Source organism: Xyrauchen texanus, chromosome 43, assembly GCF_025860055.1.
Source record: "Xyrauchen texanus isolate HMW12.3.18 chromosome 43, RBS_HiC_50CHRs, whole genome shotgun sequence".
NCBI classification, from domain to species: domain Eukaryota; kingdom Metazoa; phylum Chordata; class Actinopteri; order Cypriniformes; family Catostomidae; genus Xyrauchen; species Xyrauchen texanus.
Window position 1 is genome coordinate 11,758,897 of NC_068318.1, and position 22,037 is coordinate 11,780,933.

The window sequence follows — 22,037 nt, forward strand, 5'->3', positions numbered from 1 at the left end:
TCTTATGATGTGTTATATTCATACGAGCAGACAGAGAAGTAAGTTTGAAGTATGTTTGGAGCAGAAGAAATAGAAATAAACCTTGTGTATATTATCAGCTTTACGCTAAGCTAAAATGCTATTTCTAGCCATTTTACATAAACATGTAACCAGACACAATCATATTTCTTTATCAGGAAAATTCACTTTGGATCATAATTTCTCCTTTTATAGTAAGACCTTTGATATTAGGGCCAATATCAAATTCTTGATAATAATTTTTGTCATGTTTTCCTGTAAAATATCTAAAAATCCTTAGAACAAGATCGATTTGATTTATCTTGTTTTAGAAACAATACTACATAAGATATTTAGGTTTTTCAGAGAATGCATTTTTTAAATTTGTATTTTGTCTTACTGTACTGAGTTTTTATAGTCAAAACAAGTGAAAAAATCTACCAGTGCTGAAGAAGTAATTCAACGTATTTAGATTACTTTACTGACCTTGAGTAATCTAACAGAATACATTACAAATTACATTTTTCAAAAGTAACCCTGGTTGCATAATACCATAATAACATACACTTAACCACACAGATTAGAGTCATAATATCATAAATCTATTCACATTTTATTGATTATCATCATAGGAATTTAGAGATGCAGTCTGTTTAATGTTTGACACTTGAATTTAATGAAGTGTAGGCCTATTTTAATTTTTCCTACACAGAAAGGAATTCTGATGTTATCAGTGAACAGGAATGTGTATTCCTCTGTGTGGCTCAGACCAGTAGACTTTGCATAGCTGTGAAATGAATGAGACTACAATTATGCAAGTTTCACTAAGTTTACTCTTATTCTTTACTAAGGTGAAAAATTACTGTAAAGTGGCATTTTCTCTTAACTTGAGTGTTTAAAGATTGTTGTGTTGACTGCTAATTGGTTTTATGGTTTTCAGCACTGGCAACAGTCAATTGTTATAAACTTGACACTTTCATTTTTTCACTTATGCACTGTAAAAAAAAAAATACTTGCCGCAACAACTTACAACTTTCAGGAACAGAAAAAAGCCTCTTAATGCAGCTTTTCTGTTATGATATAAGTTACTCTAATTTTCTTTGTCAAAAAAAAAGCATAGCAGGTGACTTGGATTCATGCTTCTTTTTTTTAGTTCACACAGGCCTACAAATTCAAACAATTAAGCTAAGCAAAAATGTTGCCTTCAGTTTTTAAGTTTTTAACAGCTAATTTATGTTCAATGTGTATTTTCAAAGTAACAGTATATTGTCATATTGTTATGTTGGATAAAATCATGTCTTTTAAATGCATCTGGGACCTTCTTTTGCACTTTCTTTTCTGGATACCAGCAGATTCAGTGAGACTGCATATATATATATATATATATATATATATATATATATGCAGTCTCAATATATTCTTTTAATTTTAAGTTCATCCCACTCACAAAAAGTCTTAACAGATCAATAATCCAAGAGCATGAGTTCAGCCTTTTGAAAAGGTGCTTTTCAGTTCAATGTCAAAAACTGACTTCCCACAAGCTATTAGTCAGTCAAGGTGAGGAACTGCACGTGATCTTATTGATGACAACAGCTGAATTTGGAGTCTCAAGTTAATGGCTCTGTTGAGGATGATGTTCGACCTTCATCACCATCTCCTTCTGTTTGCTCTTCCTCATCCTCATGTGTCTCTCTGCTCTGTGGCTCCAAGATGAACATGTCCGAAGGTGGCGCAAGCATTGAGACGAACAGAAACAAGTTTGGGGCATGTCTCATAGAGAGGACTCCCACAGAAGGTGGAAAGGGGAACCGCTGAGCCATGGTACCATTGCAACACAGCCACATTTACAACCAGCTGTCACACAATTAATTTCAGATCACATTATCGATTCAGTTATCCAAGGAGAATTCATTCACTTCCTTCAAATCCCAAGAAAGCAGAGTTGTACAATAAACAGTTGAGAGCCAAATGGAGGTGAGCATCTTTCAGTCAACGTCTACTTCTTTTTAAGATATTGATCTTTATCACATCACAATACACAGTACAATGAAAAGTGACTGCTGGTCTGAGAAAGTAATGAAACAAATTTTACATTATTGATTTGTAGTAATTTTATATATCAAATAAAGCAAAAGTGTTTCATGGAAAACCATTGTGCATGATGCAATACCAAAGAAAGCTGTTTAGCATATCTAGGACAATTCTAGCAAAATGATTTCAGTGTGTTTATTTGTTATGAAATAATTTACCAGTTAAATATAATCATGCATTTCCACCTTTGAAAGCATGTTTTAGAACCTCTTTGTGCATTGCTGTTATGCACTTGACACATGCATGAAATTTTTTCATATCATAAACTTGGACATCAGACGCCGAAGTGACTCACCTGGTAACTTCATGCATTTCGGTCAAATGCATAACAGACTTCCTGAATTCACCTTGTAATTTTGCATGCTTCGGACAAAGTAAAAACAAAGATTATTCATAAACAGTAACATATCATGGTTAGAGAATTTATTAGCTTAAGTTTTACATCATCAAGTTCAAAAGGGTAAGCATTACATAGTATAAAATATTATTTTATAAAATAAGTATCCACCGATAAAGCACCTCTGATGAACCCCCTACAAACACACACACACAGATTTAATAATGTGGTTTATTGGAATAATTCACACAAAAATGAAAATTATGTCATTATTTACTTACTTATTTAATGTAAAACAAAAGGAGAAATAATTAAGAATCTTCATACAGCTCTTTTCCATACAACAACAGTAATCATATCTACTGTATCAAGTGGCAAAAAGGACAAAAACAATATCACAAGTTGTCCATATGACTCATGTGCTGTATTTCAAGTGTTCTGAAGCCATTCGATAGCTTTGGAACAGGAACAGACCAAAATTGTTATTGATGGTAAATTTTTATTCACTGATAATCTTCGCCTCTGCCATTGCTCAGAAAATGACTACAGAAGTTGTGTATGGACAACAACAATCCTGCGTCGATGCACCACTGCCCGATTTTACAGCATTAACACAAAACGCTATCGGTTTCCGTGTGTCTCATGACAAAACATCACTGACATCAAAACTAACACAATGTGTCTAAAGGCGCCACACTGAATTGGAGGACTATGATAAAGAATTCTTTCAGTGCATAACAACTTACGTTTTGGTCTGTTCCGAACACGAAAAGCTACATAAAACTTGGAAAAGGGTGCACAAGTCATATGGACTATTTCTAAGGTACTTTTATGTTTTTGCCTTTTGCATTTTTCACAGACATAATCATTGCAAAATGTCTTTGGTAAAGAGCTGCATGAAGATTGTTAAATAATTCTCCTCTTGTGTTCCATGGTACAAAACTAAAAGCATGTAGGTTTGGAACAACATGAGGGTGAAAAAAATGATTACTGAATATTTAACCAGACTGACACACACATGTATGTCTTTCTGTATCATGCATTCTCAAACATGAACTGTCTAGACATCTTTTGTGTATACTGAAGTCTCTCTTTGGACTTTTTCTGGATCTGTGTAATGAGACCATGAACTAGTGCTGGTTGACTGTGAACCGGTTGGTTCAGGTGAGGGAGGGATGGCTGGAATGGTTCCAGCATTGTGCAGGAAGCAAGTATTGTGTGGGTGTAAAGAATGAACATATTTTACAAGAAATTGGAGTGAAAAGTCATTAAATGTTGATTGCTGCTTTACCCATCATTTATGTGGGCTTAGCTTAGTAACAGCAAACTCTTGAAATCAGTCAAGTTTTAGTTTAGTCTCCCGTGAGTAGCACTATTTGTATTTGTATTTGAGAAGAAGGCAGATGCCTATGTAGGCAGTAAGCAGCAAGGCAGGTCAATAGGTTTTGGAACAGAGCTGATCTAGAACAGACATCAGATATTACATTCCAAATAGTAACCATTATGTTCTTAGATTAGCTTTTGCCTTTTATATTGCATAAAAATTTTATTACATGAGAGGGTGAACAATGTGGACAAGCTCTCTCCAGGGCTGCTTTACATGGAGCAGGTGTGCAGGATGATGGAGAACATTGCAAAGCTACAGCAGCAAAATCAAACTCTGCAGAAGGAGGTGGAGATCCTGAAGAGTCTGCATGCTGAAATTGAGGTTAGAGTCTTTCCATTTTCTGTTTTGCTTCGGAATTCATGTCTGTTTGCTAAAATTGGTATCATTTATCAAAATGACTTATTGTTTCCTGCGAGTTGAAACAAGAAACCAGTACATAAACTCTCAACTAAATGCTTTGTCTGTGTGCAAGCTTGAATGAGGAGGAAATTCACTTCCCTGCCAATAAAAGTTTAGAGATTCTGGGTCCTGAAGATCTAACCAGCTTACCGATTCACCAAAAGAAAACTAGAGTTTCGGCACCGATCACAGTCTGATACACGGGCATTCTTGACCCTTCACAGTGAGTTTTATCTGTTTTTGACAAACTCTCAAGACAGCTTAAATAACAGAATAAAATAATCACATCATTTTAAACTAATATTTCATCTGTAATGTCACTATTTAACTTTTAAAATGAGCTATTGCTTAGCTGATTCATATTGAACTTATTCACAGTAGCACCATCATTGATTTGTAATGGAAATGAAAATGAGGCTGGAGGGAAAGACTTACCATCTCTTCATTGGCACACATGGTAAAGCTGTATTAAACTCCTAGATCCCATCTGATTTTCAACAACTCATGTTGTCTGGAGTGTTTTGTCAACTGAATTTTCTTGAAAATATATTTTTTCAGTGTTTTTGTCTGCGGAACGATCCAAAAACACTTTTGCAGTACAGTCTATTGAAGAGACTGTCTGACATTTGGTTCATTTCATATACATTTCCACATCATATCAGTCTAATGCCTGACATGTGCTGTCTCTCCCACAGGAAGGGCAAGAAAATAAAGAAAATAAAAGGTGAGGTTTCATGACAATTAAAGTGTAATGCTTTCTCTTCTTGATAAATAATAATAATAATAATAATAATAATAAAAAATAAACATTTTATATATATATATATATATATATATATATATATATATATATATATATATATATATATATATATATATATATACTTATTTATATGTTGATTTAGTTATTTTTCCTGTACTTTTCCTCAAAGCATTCAGTCTGAGGAAAACAAAACTATCTAACATTTTCAGGAGTAGAACGATGACCACACGGCTTTGTAATTCATGTCTCATTGTTGCCCAGTCAACGGCCTCACAATGGGAACTCACACCTTCCAATTATGTGAGGATTATGCTGCATTTACGTAACACGTTTCTGTCATATTTTACATTGTAGTGTTCATGTTACTGTGTATTTACTTCAGTAAGTATTGAGTAATACTAATAAACTACATGTACTTAATTTGTATGTATTTTGTTCAGTCAGCCGGTCATGATTGCAGAACAAATCCTGACAGGGTGATCAGGTTTTTATTTATTTTGCAATAATAGTTGGCTGACTGTACAATATCCCACTTGTTACAAAGCTGCTTAATCAATACATTTTTGGATATGAAAAATATGCAGGAACTGTCAATTATACAGTTTAACTATTTAGCCATGTAGTAATAATTTTTAATACATGTAACATGGTCATTGTAATTGAAAGTATCGCCATTGGACCTTTCTTATAATCTTCCATTTTCCTCACAAAACAATGGAGTCACATCATTTTGTGATCTCGATTTCAGTCAATATACCTTTGCTGCTAAAATAATAATTTCCTTTCGTAAACATGTTATCATATTTCTGTATTCAAAATAGCTCTTTTTTTATCATGTGCAATATTATTGTACAGTGCATTTTTGTGTTTTGATGATAATTGTTTCATGTAATAAAATAACCATTGTAAGTGCAGTCTCCTGTCATTGTGTCTTCACCTTTGTACTTGTAGCCGCATATGTCAATGACACCTTCAAATACTATATTCTCCACTGGAATCTGGGGTTTCATCTCAAGTTTTGTGTGCAAGGCTCTTCCTCAACAGCTTCTTCCCCCAAGCCATCAGACACACACAACTGTACACCATCCAACTTTCACACATGTCCAGAGTTGCACTTTAATTCATTGTCAATTTATACCTGGCTGCTACCTCAACAACTGCTATGTCCATGTTTACATTTGGCATTTTTAGAAAGTGTCATCTTTTTGCACTACTCAGAATACAATGTGTACTGGTCGGCACTGCACTGTCTCTCACTGTGCTTATTGTGCTGTTCCTTTAGTAATTATTGTATTGTCCCGTACTTTTTGCACACGTTTGCACATGCACTTCATGTAGAAATGTTATTTAGTCTGTGTAGTCTCATGTGGTTCTGTGTTTGTCCTATGTTGTTTTTATGTAGCACCATGGTCCTGGAGGAATGTTGTCTCATTTAGCTGTGTACTGTACTAACTGTATATGGTTGAACGACAATAAAATACCACTTTGACTTTACTTGACTCAATGTACTGTACTGTACTGTATGCATGCAAAGGCGAAGTGTGCCATTTTAGCGCCACTAGTGGCATCAAACGGTATTGCAATCTGTTTGTTTGAGTAGCCCTACTAGGCCAGACATATCAACACTTACCAATGGCGTTAGTTTTGGGTGAGAATATCTGTTTGTACAATGGAAATTGTAGAAGTGTTTGAAAACAGCTTCCAGTTCTGTTTGGTGCCACTAGTGACTGAGCTACTGGTTTACCTTTGAAAGTTTAAACCAAACAAAAACTTTGACTTTTAAATTCTTTATTGGTCTTTATTATACCCACGATAGGGGAAATAGACTTCTATTGGCATTCCCATTTGAAGAGATGTCAATGATGAACACATCCAAACAAGAGCTTGAGGGCTAGAGGGGAATAAGTTCATACATAAAATACATTTACTCTGATATTTCATACAGTAGCTCTGTTACTGCGCACAAGTGTCCTTTTCACTTCCACAATGTATCCTGTGCTATTAAATATACTGATACATCTCTGACTTTCATGGGGAGTGAATGTGAGTGGCTCAAGTTTTTAAGATTGTGGGCACAGGTGGATTGCATTTTTTGGATGAGTTGTGCCGGTGAGCTGCCCTCTCGGGTCTACATGATGCCACAGGAGGAGAGGGGGTTGGCAATGTGGCAAGTGCAAGCCGACTGACAGTACTGGCGCACCGTCTGATAGCAGCTGCGGTCACCATCGGTGCCCCACTGCACGGCCCCTGCAGAGTCAGGTGGCAGCCGGCTGAGGATGCTGGTATTGATGGCCAATGCTGCTAGCCCGTAATCGGTAAAGAGGACGGTCTCACGGCGGCAAGTGGGGCAGGAGATGAACTTGTACTTGGGACAGGACTCATACAAGATCTGCAGGCACTCCTCACACACTGAGTGCAAGCAGGACAGAATGCGTGGTCGCTTGCCGGCAAAGTTGTAGGTGTGTCCACAAGTGGGGCAGTCTAGCGGTTCACATGGCATTACTGGGCCTGAGGAGGTGGAAGAGGAGGAGGAAGAGGTGGAGGAAGAGCGGAGCACATACTGGTTGACGATAACGTTGTCCATTTTGTAATGGAACTGGTGGTAGCAGATGTCGGATGCGCTGGCCTTGCGCTGTGCAAGGTAACTGGCTTCACGGCGGAGGACAGGGGCAGGGGACGACACCAGGGGTCTTGGTGGGACAACTGTGTTTCCGTTAACCTCCATGGTCAGGTCACCACATGCCTGGTTGACAATAACCTCTCCCTCACCTCCTCCATCCCATGCCACACGGGGAGGTGGTGCATAACGTGGCTGAGTCTCAGGGACAGGACACTCCCGAGGAAACTTCTCAGACTGGATGATCTTGACAGTGTCCATGGGAATGGTCACAGGTCGCAGGCAGGACATTCACTCCTTGACTTGGTGTTCTTGGCAGAGGAACTGTGTGTAGCTAATGGTCCTGCAGGTTACGTTGTCAGTGCACTGGGGGAGGACACTCAGCCATTGCAGGGGACATGAGGACGGATGGGCTTGTCCATTGCTGTCTCAAAATACCTCCTTGGTCACAGGCTGTTTCACCCTGAGTCTTTGTATGGCACAGATGGGCAAAGACTTCCGGCCAGTGCAGAAAGCGTACTTTACAAAAAACCCTGAAAGACAACAGTTGTCTTTGTCCAGCTTCAGAGGTCTCAAGAGGTTGCAGTTTGTGGCTCCAGTTAAAAAGACTTGAGGCAATGACTTACACCCCGTTTACTGATATTGCACAATTCAATGTTGTTAATTTATAATAACAGGATATTCAATTAAATTATAACACTACACAGTGTGTCACACTCAAAATCAGAAGATATGTTGGCAATTTTTTCAATGTTTTCACATCTATCTTGGCATAAATTCAATAAAGTCCTAAATACAGAGTAGCTTTAGGAGAACCTTCAGATATTATATGCTGTTTAGTTTAACTCAGTTGTTCACCATCTGTCGTTAGGTTGCTTTATGAGTTTCAGATAGGAAATTATGCAACAATCGTTACAAAAGTTTCATCCACCTCAGTGTCACAACCACCCCGTATCTTCTTCCTGTTTTTGGCCCCCGTTGTGGTATGACCCTGTTCTGTTCTAGAGTTTTCTTGAGACTGGCTACACATCCATGAGCTGTGTTCTGATAAGCAAAGTCTTTTTTGGGAGGTGCTCACGTGGCATTGAACAAAATCTGTAAGGCAGTCTCCCAATCCTTAAAAGCCCAGAATTCCTTAAAGAGTCTGTGTTGATTCTGACAGTAGGTGTGTCCACTCTTTGATGACGTGACAGATCTGATAGTGTCTCAGGAGTCTTGCCAGACCTTTCTTACTTCCAGTACTTTTCCCAGCATGGCGCAGATATGCAGACTCATAGGTAGTGCTGTTTCTTTTCCTGGGGAGGTAAATAAAAGGACAATGACTTAAAATGTGCCCTGTCATCTACAGATAAGAAAAACAGCACTGGGGAAATTCTGATGAATACATTTTAAGAGATGATTCAGTGCAATTCGAAAGCATTCAGCCAGGCTGTGATCTACACAACATGTCCATTCACAGCAGATATCTGGAACCCTCTAGCATCTTTTCCAATCTAAAAAACTATCTTGCTCTAGCAGATAGCTGCCATCTGTAGCCCTATGGGGCACCTAACATAACTGTGGGCAAAGAGATTGAAGACCTGACTACAGAACAATCTGTCCTACTGTTAAAAATTGCTGTAATAAATGCAGTATAACAACACAATATTGCAGAAGCCCACCGAATCTAAAATGGCTGCTGGTGTGTATATAAGCAATAAGGCAGGGAAGGTTGTTCTACCGTATGTCAAAATTTAAGACATTTAGCAGACAACCTTATCCAATTGCAAAAAGTGCCTTACCTTCAAATTTGATTATTATTGTGACAATTATGAGAATCTGTTATGGATATAGTTAACTGTCATTGTTAGGCAAAATCCCATAGCATGACCTTGAGTGCCGTATTGCTTTTATAAACTGGTTACTTCAAAATAAAAACATTAAGCAACAAAAATTTCATAAAATTATTTTAGCAAATTTATTAAGTGCAATACATCCACTAGAAGATATAGTCCCAACCATAGTACCTAATGGCTAGGGTATAAAAGTTTTTCTGTGTGCCATTCCCATCTTGCGCACGGTTGAGTACTCAGCCTTTTCAAAGTGACCGCAAGCCAAATGCGAATGCATGCACACTAATACTGCTTTGTAATACTCTTTTAGCACAGTCAATGTCAGGCACATATGCCGAGGCCACACAAAGCCACGGACAATACGCGTGTCTAGAAAAACTAGGATGCACATGGACAGTACTGTGCTAATTACGAAATTTGTGCATGCGCAAGACATACCAGTACATGGAAAACCAAGGTAAATTACACTTTGGCCTTAAGGTTAAAAGTTGGCCTCTGTGGGTGATGCGCAGTGATATAAACACAGAAGCCAAGTTTTCCGTGTCACAGTTGTTGCTATATTGTGTATTGTGGAGCGGAGGGGGGCGGGGCCGGGTCGGAATTTTGCGCGCCAGGTCCCCAATCGGCCTGATGAGGCGCGCGAGGGATAAAGGTGCCCGGTGACGATTGTTCGAGAGAGAGAGAATTACGGGCATGTCCGTCATGTGTGTTTGTTTATGTGTTTTTGAGTTTTCATTAAATTATTATTTACATTGACAAGCCGGTTCTCGCCTCCTCCTTTTCCATCCTTTAACTGTTTTACATTGGTGCCGAAAGCCGGGAGGGAGGAGGGATGGTCGTCGCAGAGTCCTCGACACTGCCGTCCACCAAGGGGAGCGCCGCTGCCATCTGCCGGGTGACGGTGTAGCCCAACCGCCCGGATGCGGGGTACGGCCGTCGTCCGCGGGGCAAGTGGGGACTGGATACCCCGACCACCTGGAGCAAGGGAGCCGCTGTCGGGGGCGGAGGAGTGCCTTGCCGTCCCCAGAGACGCGGAGGGGTCGAGGGAAGACCGCCGTCAGAGAGGGGAGGAGGGAAGAAACTCTCCGACCGCCCGGAGCGGTAGAGCCGCTGCCAGGGGCGGAGGAGTGTCCCCATTTGCCGCCAGAAAAGCGGAGGCGCGTTCTGCCCGCTGGGGGTCGACGGTTTCACTCCGGTTCCCCCGGGGGTGGAGCGGCTGTCGTCCGCCTGAGTGTGGAGGAGTGTTCGAGGACCACGCGACGGTACATCAGAGAACCGGTGAGTGAGCTTTTTCTCTCTCTCCTCTCTCTCTCCCTTTCGCACCGTGTTGGCCTTTTCCCTCGCCTATTTTGTTGTTGTTTTTCCCCTCCTGTCTCCTCCCAGGGCGAAGAAGGCGGGGATGACCACGCGGGACGCGAGATACGTCATGCTGGTGGCACCCCGGCCTGAGATAACGCCGGGAGGAATGTGGAGCGGAGGGGGGCGGGGCCGGGTCGGAATATCGCGCGCCAGGTCCCCAATCGGCCTGATGAGGCGCGCGAGGGATAAAGGCGGCCGGCGGCCTTGCCTCCTCCTTGCCCATCCTTTAACTGTTTTACATGTATTTTGTCTGAACATTAAAAATAAATGTAAAAAAATTGTCCACATTCACTTTCATTGTAAATGCCTCACTGTAACCTCTAATTTTGCTTTTTTTTTTAAGAAAAAGGAGGAACGAGTAGAAATAATTTTTGGTTGTAATCAACATTATGCCACAAATGCTGTCGACTGAGCTAAACTTCTTTTGAACCCGGAACATTCCATTAATTTAGTGAGTGTTTTGCTGCCATCAACAATAAAGCAGCAAATTAATTTGTTTGAGCATTACAAGTTTTGTCACAATTATTAAAAATATCTTAGGTCTTAAATAGCTTTAATAAAATCATTATTACGGTAATTAGGTCATTATGAGTTACACGTCATCTCGTAAATGTGGAAATTCTGACAGACGTGAATACACCGTAAATGTAACCTCTATTTATGGCCTCTTTCCACTATCTCTTCTCTGTGTTCACACTTCACTGCAAAAGCGCTCCACCCACAGATGTGGACAACCGCTCTCGCCCACACACATAGACACATACGCAAGCGTACAAAAACATGTTTCTTTTGTACCAGCATCCAGATGATTTTATGACTAATCCGACCTAATAATTAGTCATCATAAACTCTGTTCATCATCTCTCTCGTTGGTTTGATTGTTTTCACTGCTGTAATTAGGATGTGAACACAGAATGTTGCTCCAAACCATCCTCCCTTTACTGGAGGTCAGATGCACCGATCATCCAACTGTCAGTCACTTTCATTTGAGTTGCCACAGCACCGCAGAGCTGCAAGGCAGAGCCAAAAATAACCACACACTCTCACTAGTTCAAACACACACACCACACACTCACAGGCAAAGGTGTGAATAAGCTTTCTGAATTCAGCATAGTCAGCTGGTGCATGGGCGTTGGAAACCATGAGATGTGGTGAGTAAAATGGTTCTCACGCTCTCAGATAGAGATCTTCAAATATATATTGAATGACATGAAAAGACTGTATATTATCCTGCTTGTTAAATTGCTTCTTACAACAACAAATAAAAAAAAAATTTTTTTTATCAAGAATTCTGATTGAGTTTAATCAGAATCAAGAAATCTAGAAAACCATATAATAATTATAAAAATTAAGTTCTAAACATAAGTTTGGGAGGAGCTTGTTCATCAAGAACATCATATGCCAAGGATATATAAGAAGCTTCTTCCCTTGCACTGGCGAGGACTCTTCCGACATCCCTACACCTCCACATCTCCACCTTAATATTTAATAATGCCTATAATCAGAGCTCAAGCCCAGTCCATGCTCGAGCCCCTCCATTAAGAACAGCACGCAAAATCCATGAACTTTTATGCACTACAGGACTATTTGAACCAGTGAACTTCTGATAATTTGATTTATATAAAGACTGCTGTCAAATTTAAAAACCTAGTCCATTATAGTCCATAATATAACGTATTTAGCTTTTGTTAATAAATCACATGTATTTTTTTGTTTGATTAATTTCTCTACAAAAAGCACTGACAGTGTGGTACATTTATTCTATGAGATCATACAGTAATCCCATGGTACAGTACTTTAATATATACCAGATTAATATACCATGATATTTACAGTACATGGAACTCCAAGGTACTTCAAATAATACCGGAGTACAACCATGTACATATCCCAAAAACCATGACAATCTCATGGTACTTTTTGTAGCTTGACCCAGCATACCCCTCAGTGTATGCACTGTATATCATACGCAAAAACTGTCTGTGCTGTGAATCAACTGTGAATTTTAGTGCTGTGAATCAACTCATTGCAATTATTTTACTTGTTTGGTTTATTCAATAGCAACAGGAAATGTGGCTCAGCCTCTCTTGGCTAGCATCGCACACAGGATTTTACATTTGAAAAGACAAGCATCTCCGTTATGTAAGAGGCTCATCAGAGAAGCAGACAGCAGATCATACATTAAAACAGGCCAAATGCCTGCTGCTCTGCCCGCCATTGCTGGCCCAGCAGATGAAAGAAAGGCAGAAAGGAAGACGAAGGGACAGCAAATGAGTGAGATGAGCTGGACCATAATACAGGAGGAGAACCGATTAGTAAATATTAATGAATGTTAAAAATGCACATATGGACACCAGAGTGTGTATTTGTATTCACTGTACTCAATACTCTTAAGAATACCACGTAAGGGGGCCTGGGTAGTTCAGCAAGTAAAGAAGCTGACCACTACCCATCGAGTTCGCAAGGTCGAATCCCAGGAGGTGCTGAGTGACTCCAGCCAGGTCTCCTAAGCAACCAAATTGGCCTGGTTGCTAGGGAGGGTGGAGTCACATGGGGTAACCTCCTCGTGGTCGCTATAATGTGGCTCACTCTCGGTGGGGTGCATGGCGAGTTGTGCGTGGATGCCGTGGTGGATGGAGTGAAACCTCCACACGCGCTATGTCTCTGTGGTAATTTGCTCAACAAGCCATGAGATAAGATGTGTGAATTGACGGTCTCAGACGCAGAGGCATCTGAGATTCGTCACTACGCCACCACGAGGACTTATAGTGTATTGGGAATTGGGCATTCCAAATTGGAGAAAAAAAAAAAAAAGAATACCATGTTACATGTCCAAAAAAAAAAAAAACAAGTCTGTTTTACTGGTGGTACCATGATCTTTACATACTAAGGTAAATACTGCAGTACTCCAAATAATGTAATGGCATTACCAAGGTATTACTACTGTATATGTCCAAAACAGCATGGTAAAACCATGGTACATGTTTGTAAGATCAGTGTCAATGTTACATATACACCGCTACAATCCACCTAACAAAGAACGTTTCACTTTGGCTAACGTTTGACGATTTCCAATCAGAAATGAAGCGCGAACTCTGGAGGGAGCAGGTCACTTGTGTCTCATTATATGGCCACTTGGAAAACAAGGGAGCAATGAAAGACAACATCACTTCCTTTATCTTCAAGTGGAATGTTACCATGGCAATGCAGTGCATCAACTTCATTGTTGCAAAATTGGTCTACTTTCAACATTATCCACCTTATTCCTGGGGGTCTCACTGGGGAAAAGGATATGGGATGAACTTCCGCCAGAAGTTGTTCTGTAGCATTTGCTAATGTAGGCAGTGGTCATTTAGACCCCGTTTTCAGCTGGTATTAAGATGTGATTCGGATGATTTGATGACAAGTGATCAGCAGTATATACAGGTGTAAACGGGGTGCAAAACCTTATGTGATCAGATCACAAAAAACACATACAGAGGTAGTCAGAAACACTGTAAACACCGTCCGGGATGCAGCGAAATGTCACTCCTTATCTGTTAATCAACAGCTGTGCTAAATCAAGAGTTTAACTGTTCATGACTCTGGTGACACCTGGCTTTAAAAGGAAATAACTGTCCGGTCAGAAAAATAGCTTACATATACATGGTACGAGATCTTTTAAGATCTTCGGTGTCTTCGTGTGCACTTACAGTAGATTACATTTGAGCTGTACCTGGTGCACCATTTTTCCAAGCTTCTCTTTCTTTTGTGACATTTTTCCTGTTTATTAATTTATGATAGTATAGATGCTATATGTCACAAGTGCTCACAGGAGATTCATTTGTGCAACCAACAGCGATGTGTCTCGTCTGACCACATGTGATCTGTCACCTGAGATACATCTTAATACTGTGATGATGTGCATTAATTATCAATACCTGTTATTCTTCATGAATCCAGTAGATGGATAACTTTGTAGATCATCAAGTAAAGATGCTGACTACAACACCTGGAGTCTTAAGTTCGAATCCATGGTGTGCTGAGTGACTCCAGTCACGCTTCCTAAGCAACCAGTTGGCCCGGTTGCTAGGGTGTGTAGAGTCACGTTGGGTTAACCTCCTCGTGGTCGCTATAATGTGGTTCTCGCTCTTGGTGGGGCACATGGATTGTGCGTGGATTCCACTGAGAATCATGCAAGCCTCCACACACACTACATCTCTGCGGTAACGCGCTCAACAAGCCACATGATAAGACCCACGGATTGACGGTCTTAGATTCGTCCTCCGCTACCCAGATTGAGGCGAGTAACTACGCCACCACGAGGACTTAGAGTGCATTGGGAATTGGGCATTCTAAACTGGGGAGAAAAGGGGAGAAATAAAAAACAATGTATCCAGTAGATGGCACTTTGTTCAAGCCAATTTTTGCAAATGGTTTGAGAAACAGACATACAAGACCAACTTGTAATGTGTGATCAGTCAATAAACAGAGACAAGTTGAGATGTGAGTCATTTTATTTTGAAACATGTTACGATGTCTTTACAGAGCTCAGGGATAACATGTGCGATTCGTAGCTCAACATACATCCTGAGGCCACTTCTTTAAATCGTCATTATTAAGCTCTGTCAGGCTGTGCTCACACATCTAGAAGTGTGAATGAATGATCAACACCACAACGAAAAACATTTATGAAAGTATGGTGCAACCAGAACTGTTTACTTAGAGGAATTATCTCCCACATTTCGTGAAAAGCATCACAGGGTGTTGGAATAAGAAGGATAGCCTTCACAGATCGCTGCATGTAGTCACATTTAACTAACGTAACTACTATTAAACACACTACGAAACTTATTTAAACTACATATTAAATATATTCCATGCATGACGGAAATGTGTGTAATATATCACAACAAAACAATATTACATTTAATGTATATGTAATATATTACATCATATATTTATATACTTTTTAGATATTTTAATATTTCTACTTACATTTATACATTAACCCGAACTCTCCCACCATCTTACTTTAAAATAAAGTCGCCAGGACTCGCCACCCAGGGTCGCATGATAACAAACGGTAAAATTACTTAATTTAAGTGACCATCACATGTACCCTTCACTAACAGCCTTGTGGAAGGGCCCTTTGTTTAGGGCTTGAGTTAATCACTTTCATTTGGAATGTCCATTTGTGTGGCTTCACCTTTTTGCAGTGCCCTTTAAGGGTGCAAAAACACCGTTTGGTATTAACCCGTATTGTTTAAATAATGTTAAAGGAATATTTTCAGGTTCAGTAAAAGTTAAGCTCAATAGACAGCATATGTGGCATAATATTGATTTACACAAAAATTAATTTTTACACATCCTTCCTTTTCTTTAAAAAAAGCAAATCTTGGTTGCAGTGAGGCAATTACAATGGAAGTGAATGGGGCAAATCCGTAAACATTAAAATAATTAATGTTTCTTAAGGAGAGCCACAAGACGTAAAGGAAATGTGTGTAAATATGATTTTTGTGTGATAAAATCACTAAACATTGTCTGTGTAAAGTTATAGCCAATTTTACAACACTGTTGCCATGACGATGTGAAGTCAACAAACCCTAAAACAACTGTAAAAATGTACATTTTAACAAATTCACAGCTCAAATAATACATGAGTTTTAACAGAAGAATTATTGAAAGTGCTTTTTTTTTTTATTATAAGCTTCACACTTCTGTTTAAACCCTCCAAAAACTGGCCACATCCACTTTCATTGTAAGTGCCTCACTGTAACCTTGATTTTTGTAAAGAAAAGGAGGAACGGTCAAACATTTGGAAAATGTTTGAAGAACATGAATGTGTTAGTTAGAAGCTTTAAAGGCTATTTCGTCCATGTGACTCATCACATGCCACGTCACACAGCAGTACTTATGTAATCAAAATGGCATATGAAGACTAAAGCGCAAAGTGAAAAAAAACACAGGACACAGGAATATGCATTCAAAAGAATGTACATTGACAGGCTCAATGACAGAGAGCATTGAGTAATAGTCAACAGCATTCATGAATTCATTCACAACCTTATCACATCGTAAAGTCATCACATTCCTCACATCCTGACACCTCCACATAAACAGACATACAAACTGGTACAAAGCTGGCCTTAAATCACTTAAAATCTACACTAGTCTCATCAACTGAACCTAATATAAAACATAGAATGCAAGCAAACTGATGAACGCACACTCATCAAAACACCTAGAACATTCCTGTCCTCATACCCCACTCACTCCTACTTTCACACACACACAACAAAAATACACACAGGTATCACCCAGCACATTCCTTAACCACATCCCTTTCCCTGACGCCCACACTCTCTCTCTCTGGATGCATTCCACCTTTGCAGTGAGACAGTAAGAATGAGACATTAAGGAAGAGGGCACCAGGTCCTTTGTCAGTGATGTTAAGAGGTTCACCTCACCTGTCCCGGGCCCTGCCCTTATGCCCACAGCTGATCTCACACATGCAGTCGCAAGGTGGACTTATTCATATTCTCAAGTGTTGTTTGTGAAAAAGACTGGTAGAACTGAATTTGTTGGAGACTATGCATGGGCAATCACCACTGTCTTTACCATTTAGATTTAGAATCACACTTAAGTCCAGCATGAACACCCAGTGGCGAATTCTCAGGGCCAGCAAAGCCTTCTCTGCTGGCCTAACATGCCAAATAAATAAATAAATATTTTTCATCCTTTTATTCTCCATCACCTTGTGTTTTTAATCACTTTCCACTCTTAATCTACAAACAAATAGAGAAAAATGAAATTATTATCCAGTCAGGATTTATTCCTTGATGCTTACAAGCAAAGTGTGACAAGTGATTCACAAATCACATGTCCAAAGCAGCATGTGAGTCTGAACTCCAACCCTTCAGGCCTTCGGAATATCTGCAGAATCCCTCAACAGTGCAAATGAATGAGCAACTAAAGTGAGATTCATCAGCCAATCAGATTGATTTATTTGTTCTTGGTTGGTGTGATCTTTATGATATGTCCTGGTCGAGGCCTTCTAGCTGACCTTGAGTGATGCCAGGAACGGATTACCAGTCAACAACTTTTGGGCAGGAAAACTAAACCCCGAAAACAACAATTGGAGGGGGTGCTTGGAGATAATTGGCTTCAGGGCCTTTGCGAGTCATAATCCACCCCTGAGTGATGCAATCACGCTAAGTGATGTAATTTGAAATTGAAGAGCACCAGATCTTGCTGACCAGTCGACTGTCATTACTGCCGCTATCACCATTTAGGAAGAGATCCTTATGGGTTTAAAAACACAAGATGTTCTGCATGACCGTGTGATTGATTAATTTATTAATCAGGAAAGGAGGACTGATTTTTCACTTCAAGCAAAGTGCTTTTTGTATTGTTACTGCAACATCAGGAGTTTTCCAAGTGTAAATTAGGCTGCTTGAGCATTCAGTGTCAGTTTTGAAAAGAAGTGCTGCATTTCATTGTACACGGAAAGCTGAATTTTACAACTTCCTACTAGGAAAAGTGCAATGGATTGCATCTTGAAGTCAGAATTACAACTTGTAGGCTCGGGCATAAATTCTCAACTCTGATTTCACCGAGATGCAGGGGCATGATGTCACACAAACATGTCGACCCTTGGGGAGGTATACAAAGTAAGTGATAAACATTCACTTTATTAAGTAATATCGATAAATGAGTTTGTTTCCACATGACATGATATTAAAGCTTGTTTAACAAACGCCTGCAGAAACAGGTGTATAAAACATTATAATCTCTTTTGATAATCGTACACCTGAAGCACAAATGTTAGCGCTGCAGCGTTATTTATCAGTTGGGTTGCTAGGAGGCCTCTCTAATGAAAGTTAAACACCTGCTAAACTAACGGGAGAGTTGCAGTTCAGAATATCGGAGATATCAAGCAGGAATATCCCACATCCAACTTTAATTGAACGCAGCATAACCGTGTACCCTGATGAAACAAAATGTATTGCAAGAAACATTTAAATCGCAAATATTATTAGATAGATTTTTCCAGGTATTATAGACATGCTTGGTAGATTCATATGAAAAATTATGATTTTTGAATGTCTATTCAGGAGATGTTCATTTCACAAAACAGTCATGCTGCAGTTAAAATTAGGCTTCCTTGAGCATTAAGTGTCGTTTCAGGTGCTGGCTTTCGTGCGTGGACGTGCTTTTATAATGTCAATTGGTATTATTAGTTAGCTGCGTCATAATGTATGATGTCCAAAGGCATAAGGTGTCTTATTCATTGGGAAACTGTTTGTTCTTAATGGCATGAATCACATTATAGGCCTAGACTTTTAATGCACAGCCTGCCACTGTGAATACCTATAACTACAAACCTACGATACCTAATAATGAGATAACTTTGGCACTTGCCACACCACAAACTTGAGCTTCTTTATAATGACAGAAAAAAAACATGTCAGTTGATGGAGGCTTTTTTAGGCATTATTATAAATTAATGTTGGTTTAAGTGATTGCTTGTGCCCCCGAAAAATAATGAGCCATTGCCGTAAAATGCAGAAGACATATTCAGCAGATAATACAGTTTTTCTAGGTCTCATTAACCAAAAGCAAATTTGTGATATTGACTAACTCCTTGGTACAAAAGGTCAGATTTCCACAATAATCACAATGCAAACAATATATTTTTTTATTAAAATATGTGTATAAAATAAGAAAAATGCTAAATTGTAACATTTTCATTAGTGTTCTTAGACCGACCCCATTGTATAAATCTTTCTGTGTATTGGGCTACGGTTGAGAAAGCATGCCAGTTTTAGCGAGAAGGCGGCAGCATTTAATAATTCAGTGGCTGTCATTTAGAGTAAGCGTCAGCCATTTTGCCCACGGTTCATTCAGGAGACAGACTCTTTGTTTCCTTTGACTCTACTGATGGAGATCACCTTGTGCTTTTCACAGGACATGTCACAAAGATCATTACAAATAATGTTAGCAATTTTCTAAGACAAAAGAGCACAAAGACATCCAATTAGCTTTGAAAGGTTAGCCTTAGCAGCGATGTTTTGACCTAAACAAGCCAAGTGATTCTCAATGATAATGAAAACATTTGCTAATGACTGAAAAATGATTTTCTCAATCAGTATATTTGTTGTTTTTCTGTAAAAATATCGAAACATCCTTAAACAAGATACATTTTCTTGAGAAGCAAAATTAAATAAAAAGATAAACTAAGATTGAATTAAGCTTATTTCTCGATTAATTTAAATTCTGAAGAATAAACTGATAAATAGTTATTACAGTACATCCAGTAGGGCCTTATTTGATTCTAAAAGGATTCTTGAAAGGACTTTTGATTGATCCCATTAGGATTTGTTTCCAAATTGCATTCCAACTTAATTCCATTAAGATTTTTTGACAATAGTGCCTAGTGAAAATAAAATGCCCACTAAAAAGATGATCCATATAACCACAAATTCCAATAAAACATATAAACACAGTGTCGTTATTTGACTAAGCAAGGCTTATTTTGCCATGACCTCAGTTGCACAGACATCTTCTGCTGTCCTCCTTTGAGATATTAATGGACCATATTGATTGTTCAATCTTCACTGTGTCAGAAGGCTAAATCTACAGTGCGGGCAGCAAACAGGAACTTTTGGATGTTCCATTGAGATTTTCATATTTCTAAGTATTTTGGGACTATGTGCCTCAGAATTGGCGGTTTTAGTGCAGTGTCGTGGGAGGGGTGTGCCAGCAGTGGCAGTTATGCAACCAGAGCAGCATACGCAGCACCCATACTGACTGCAGCGCCCATGCATGCAACACACACACACACACAGTGACTCAAAAATACAGGTGCTTCTCTGTCTAAACCGCAATGTCGGTTCTTGTTTGTTGTAGTAGTCCCATGCGATACGCTGCCTACTCACAAAATGTGAGCCATTGATGGAATGCGTGTGTGTATGTGTGTGTGAATGCAATCATGAATTGCAACCTGCCTGGTCCACAACATGGTCAGCATGGTTCTACAAGAACAGAAGTGCAATATGGGATGTGGAAACCAGAAATGCAGATATGAGGAAAAAAAGGTGAAAGACGAAGAGACCTGCTCATACACAAATGCAAAGACCACGTGCTAAAAGAAACGTATTGAACAACATAAAAAACATTCAAACAAATGTAGGTTGAAAAACAAATACTGTATATTCCCCAAACCTTCAATATCAGTGTACTCCAATCAACATGGAAACTGTAGATGTTTTGTGATACTCTAGAAAATGCACTCCATGTGGTAGCTTCTAAATAAACTGGTTTTATTCAAGTCAAATATAATACTTAATATGGAAAAAACCCTTTACAATTTAGGTTACACCAATGAAAGTAATCTTTAAGAGATTATATAGAAATATCTCAAGGAAACAAAAGCACATTTTACCGTGTAATAAAACGTTTGACAAGCACAAACATACATAACTCATATAATCATAACATATGTTACCAAATGAAAATAATACACCTGTCTTGGCATCCTTACCTGTACATATATATGTGTCTCTTGTGTTTTTAGTTGCAGATCTCTGGATTTGGATGTGTGGCGTGGTTTATTCAGTAGATCTTAGCGTCTCTATTGCATGAGAACACAAAGTTCCCCAAATCTGTTGTCTCGGGCTGTCTTGTCCCTCGGTGTGCTGCCCATCGCATCGGATCCTCCTGTTGCATTCGTGAGGACGAAGAAAACACTTCCCTGTCTGTTTTCAGAAGCCACGGATGGATGGAATGGTGGAGGATGGGAAAGATGGAGGTTGAGATGTCGGATGCGTCACAAAGCACCTTTGCTAGAAAAGATTTAAGGTGCACTATATTCTTGTTGGTCCAGAGATGATTGAATCCTGTGTCCCTCCAGTCAATCATTCATTCACTCACTCACTCGGTCAGTTGTGTAAGAGGTTTCATGGATGTCTTAGTCTGCTTTCCTCCTTTTCGATGTCCACACACTCTGCCCCGTCCTCTTTCTTGGAATTTTCACATGTACGCAAGATTTTTCTGCAATATCTTTCTCTACAGCACTGCGAGCACCATTTGTCTGTGGAATTCCTTTCCCTTCTTTCTCTATCTGTCTGTCTCTCTGTACACACACTCATACACACCCACAAACACACACACGCACGCACAGAAGCAATCTGACTCACAAGCACATGCTATGCCTCTGTTCCTGTGTGTATCTCGTACTCTGCCTCCTCACAGACTCTCTCTCTCTATCTCTG

The 22,037-nt window shown here is 39.4% G+C and overlaps 1 protein-coding gene and 1 long non-coding RNA gene across 4 annotated transcripts; one reads left to right on the forward strand and one right to left on the reverse strand.

Annotated features, from left to right (window-relative positions):
* The first annotated feature begins 4,059 nt into the window (after positions 1–4,059).
* LOC127635463 (uncharacterized) lies at positions 4,060–5,672 on the forward strand. 2 transcript variants are annotated; one of them, XR_007969478.1, is made up of 3 exons: positions 4,060–4,668; positions 4,907–4,935; positions 5,184–5,672. It is a non-coding gene; the product is annotated as an uncharacterized LOC127635463 (long non-coding RNA). The 2 variants fall into 2 exon arrangements; XR_007969477.1 differs by having other exon boundaries at positions 4,060–4,434; positions 4,590–4,935.
* Positions 5,673–6,754: 1,082 nt separating this feature from the next.
* LOC127635462 (RING finger protein 208-like) lies at positions 6,755–22,037 on the reverse strand. Of its 2 annotated transcripts, XM_052115539.1 has the most exons (3): positions 21,308–22,037; positions 14,703–15,121; positions 6,755–8,886 (listed from the first exon to the last, which is right to left on the reverse strand). In XM_052115539.1, the coding sequence occupies exon 3, from the start codon at positions 7,880–7,882 to the stop codon at positions 7,103–7,105; it is 780 nt and encodes a 259-aa protein (XP_051971499.1). In that variant the 5' UTR covers positions 7,883–8,886; positions 14,703–15,121; positions 21,308–22,037; the 3' UTR covers positions 6,755–7,102. The 2 variants fall into 2 exon arrangements, with proteins under 2 accessions (XP_051971499.1, XP_051971498.1); XM_052115538.1 differs by lacking the exon at positions 14,703–15,121.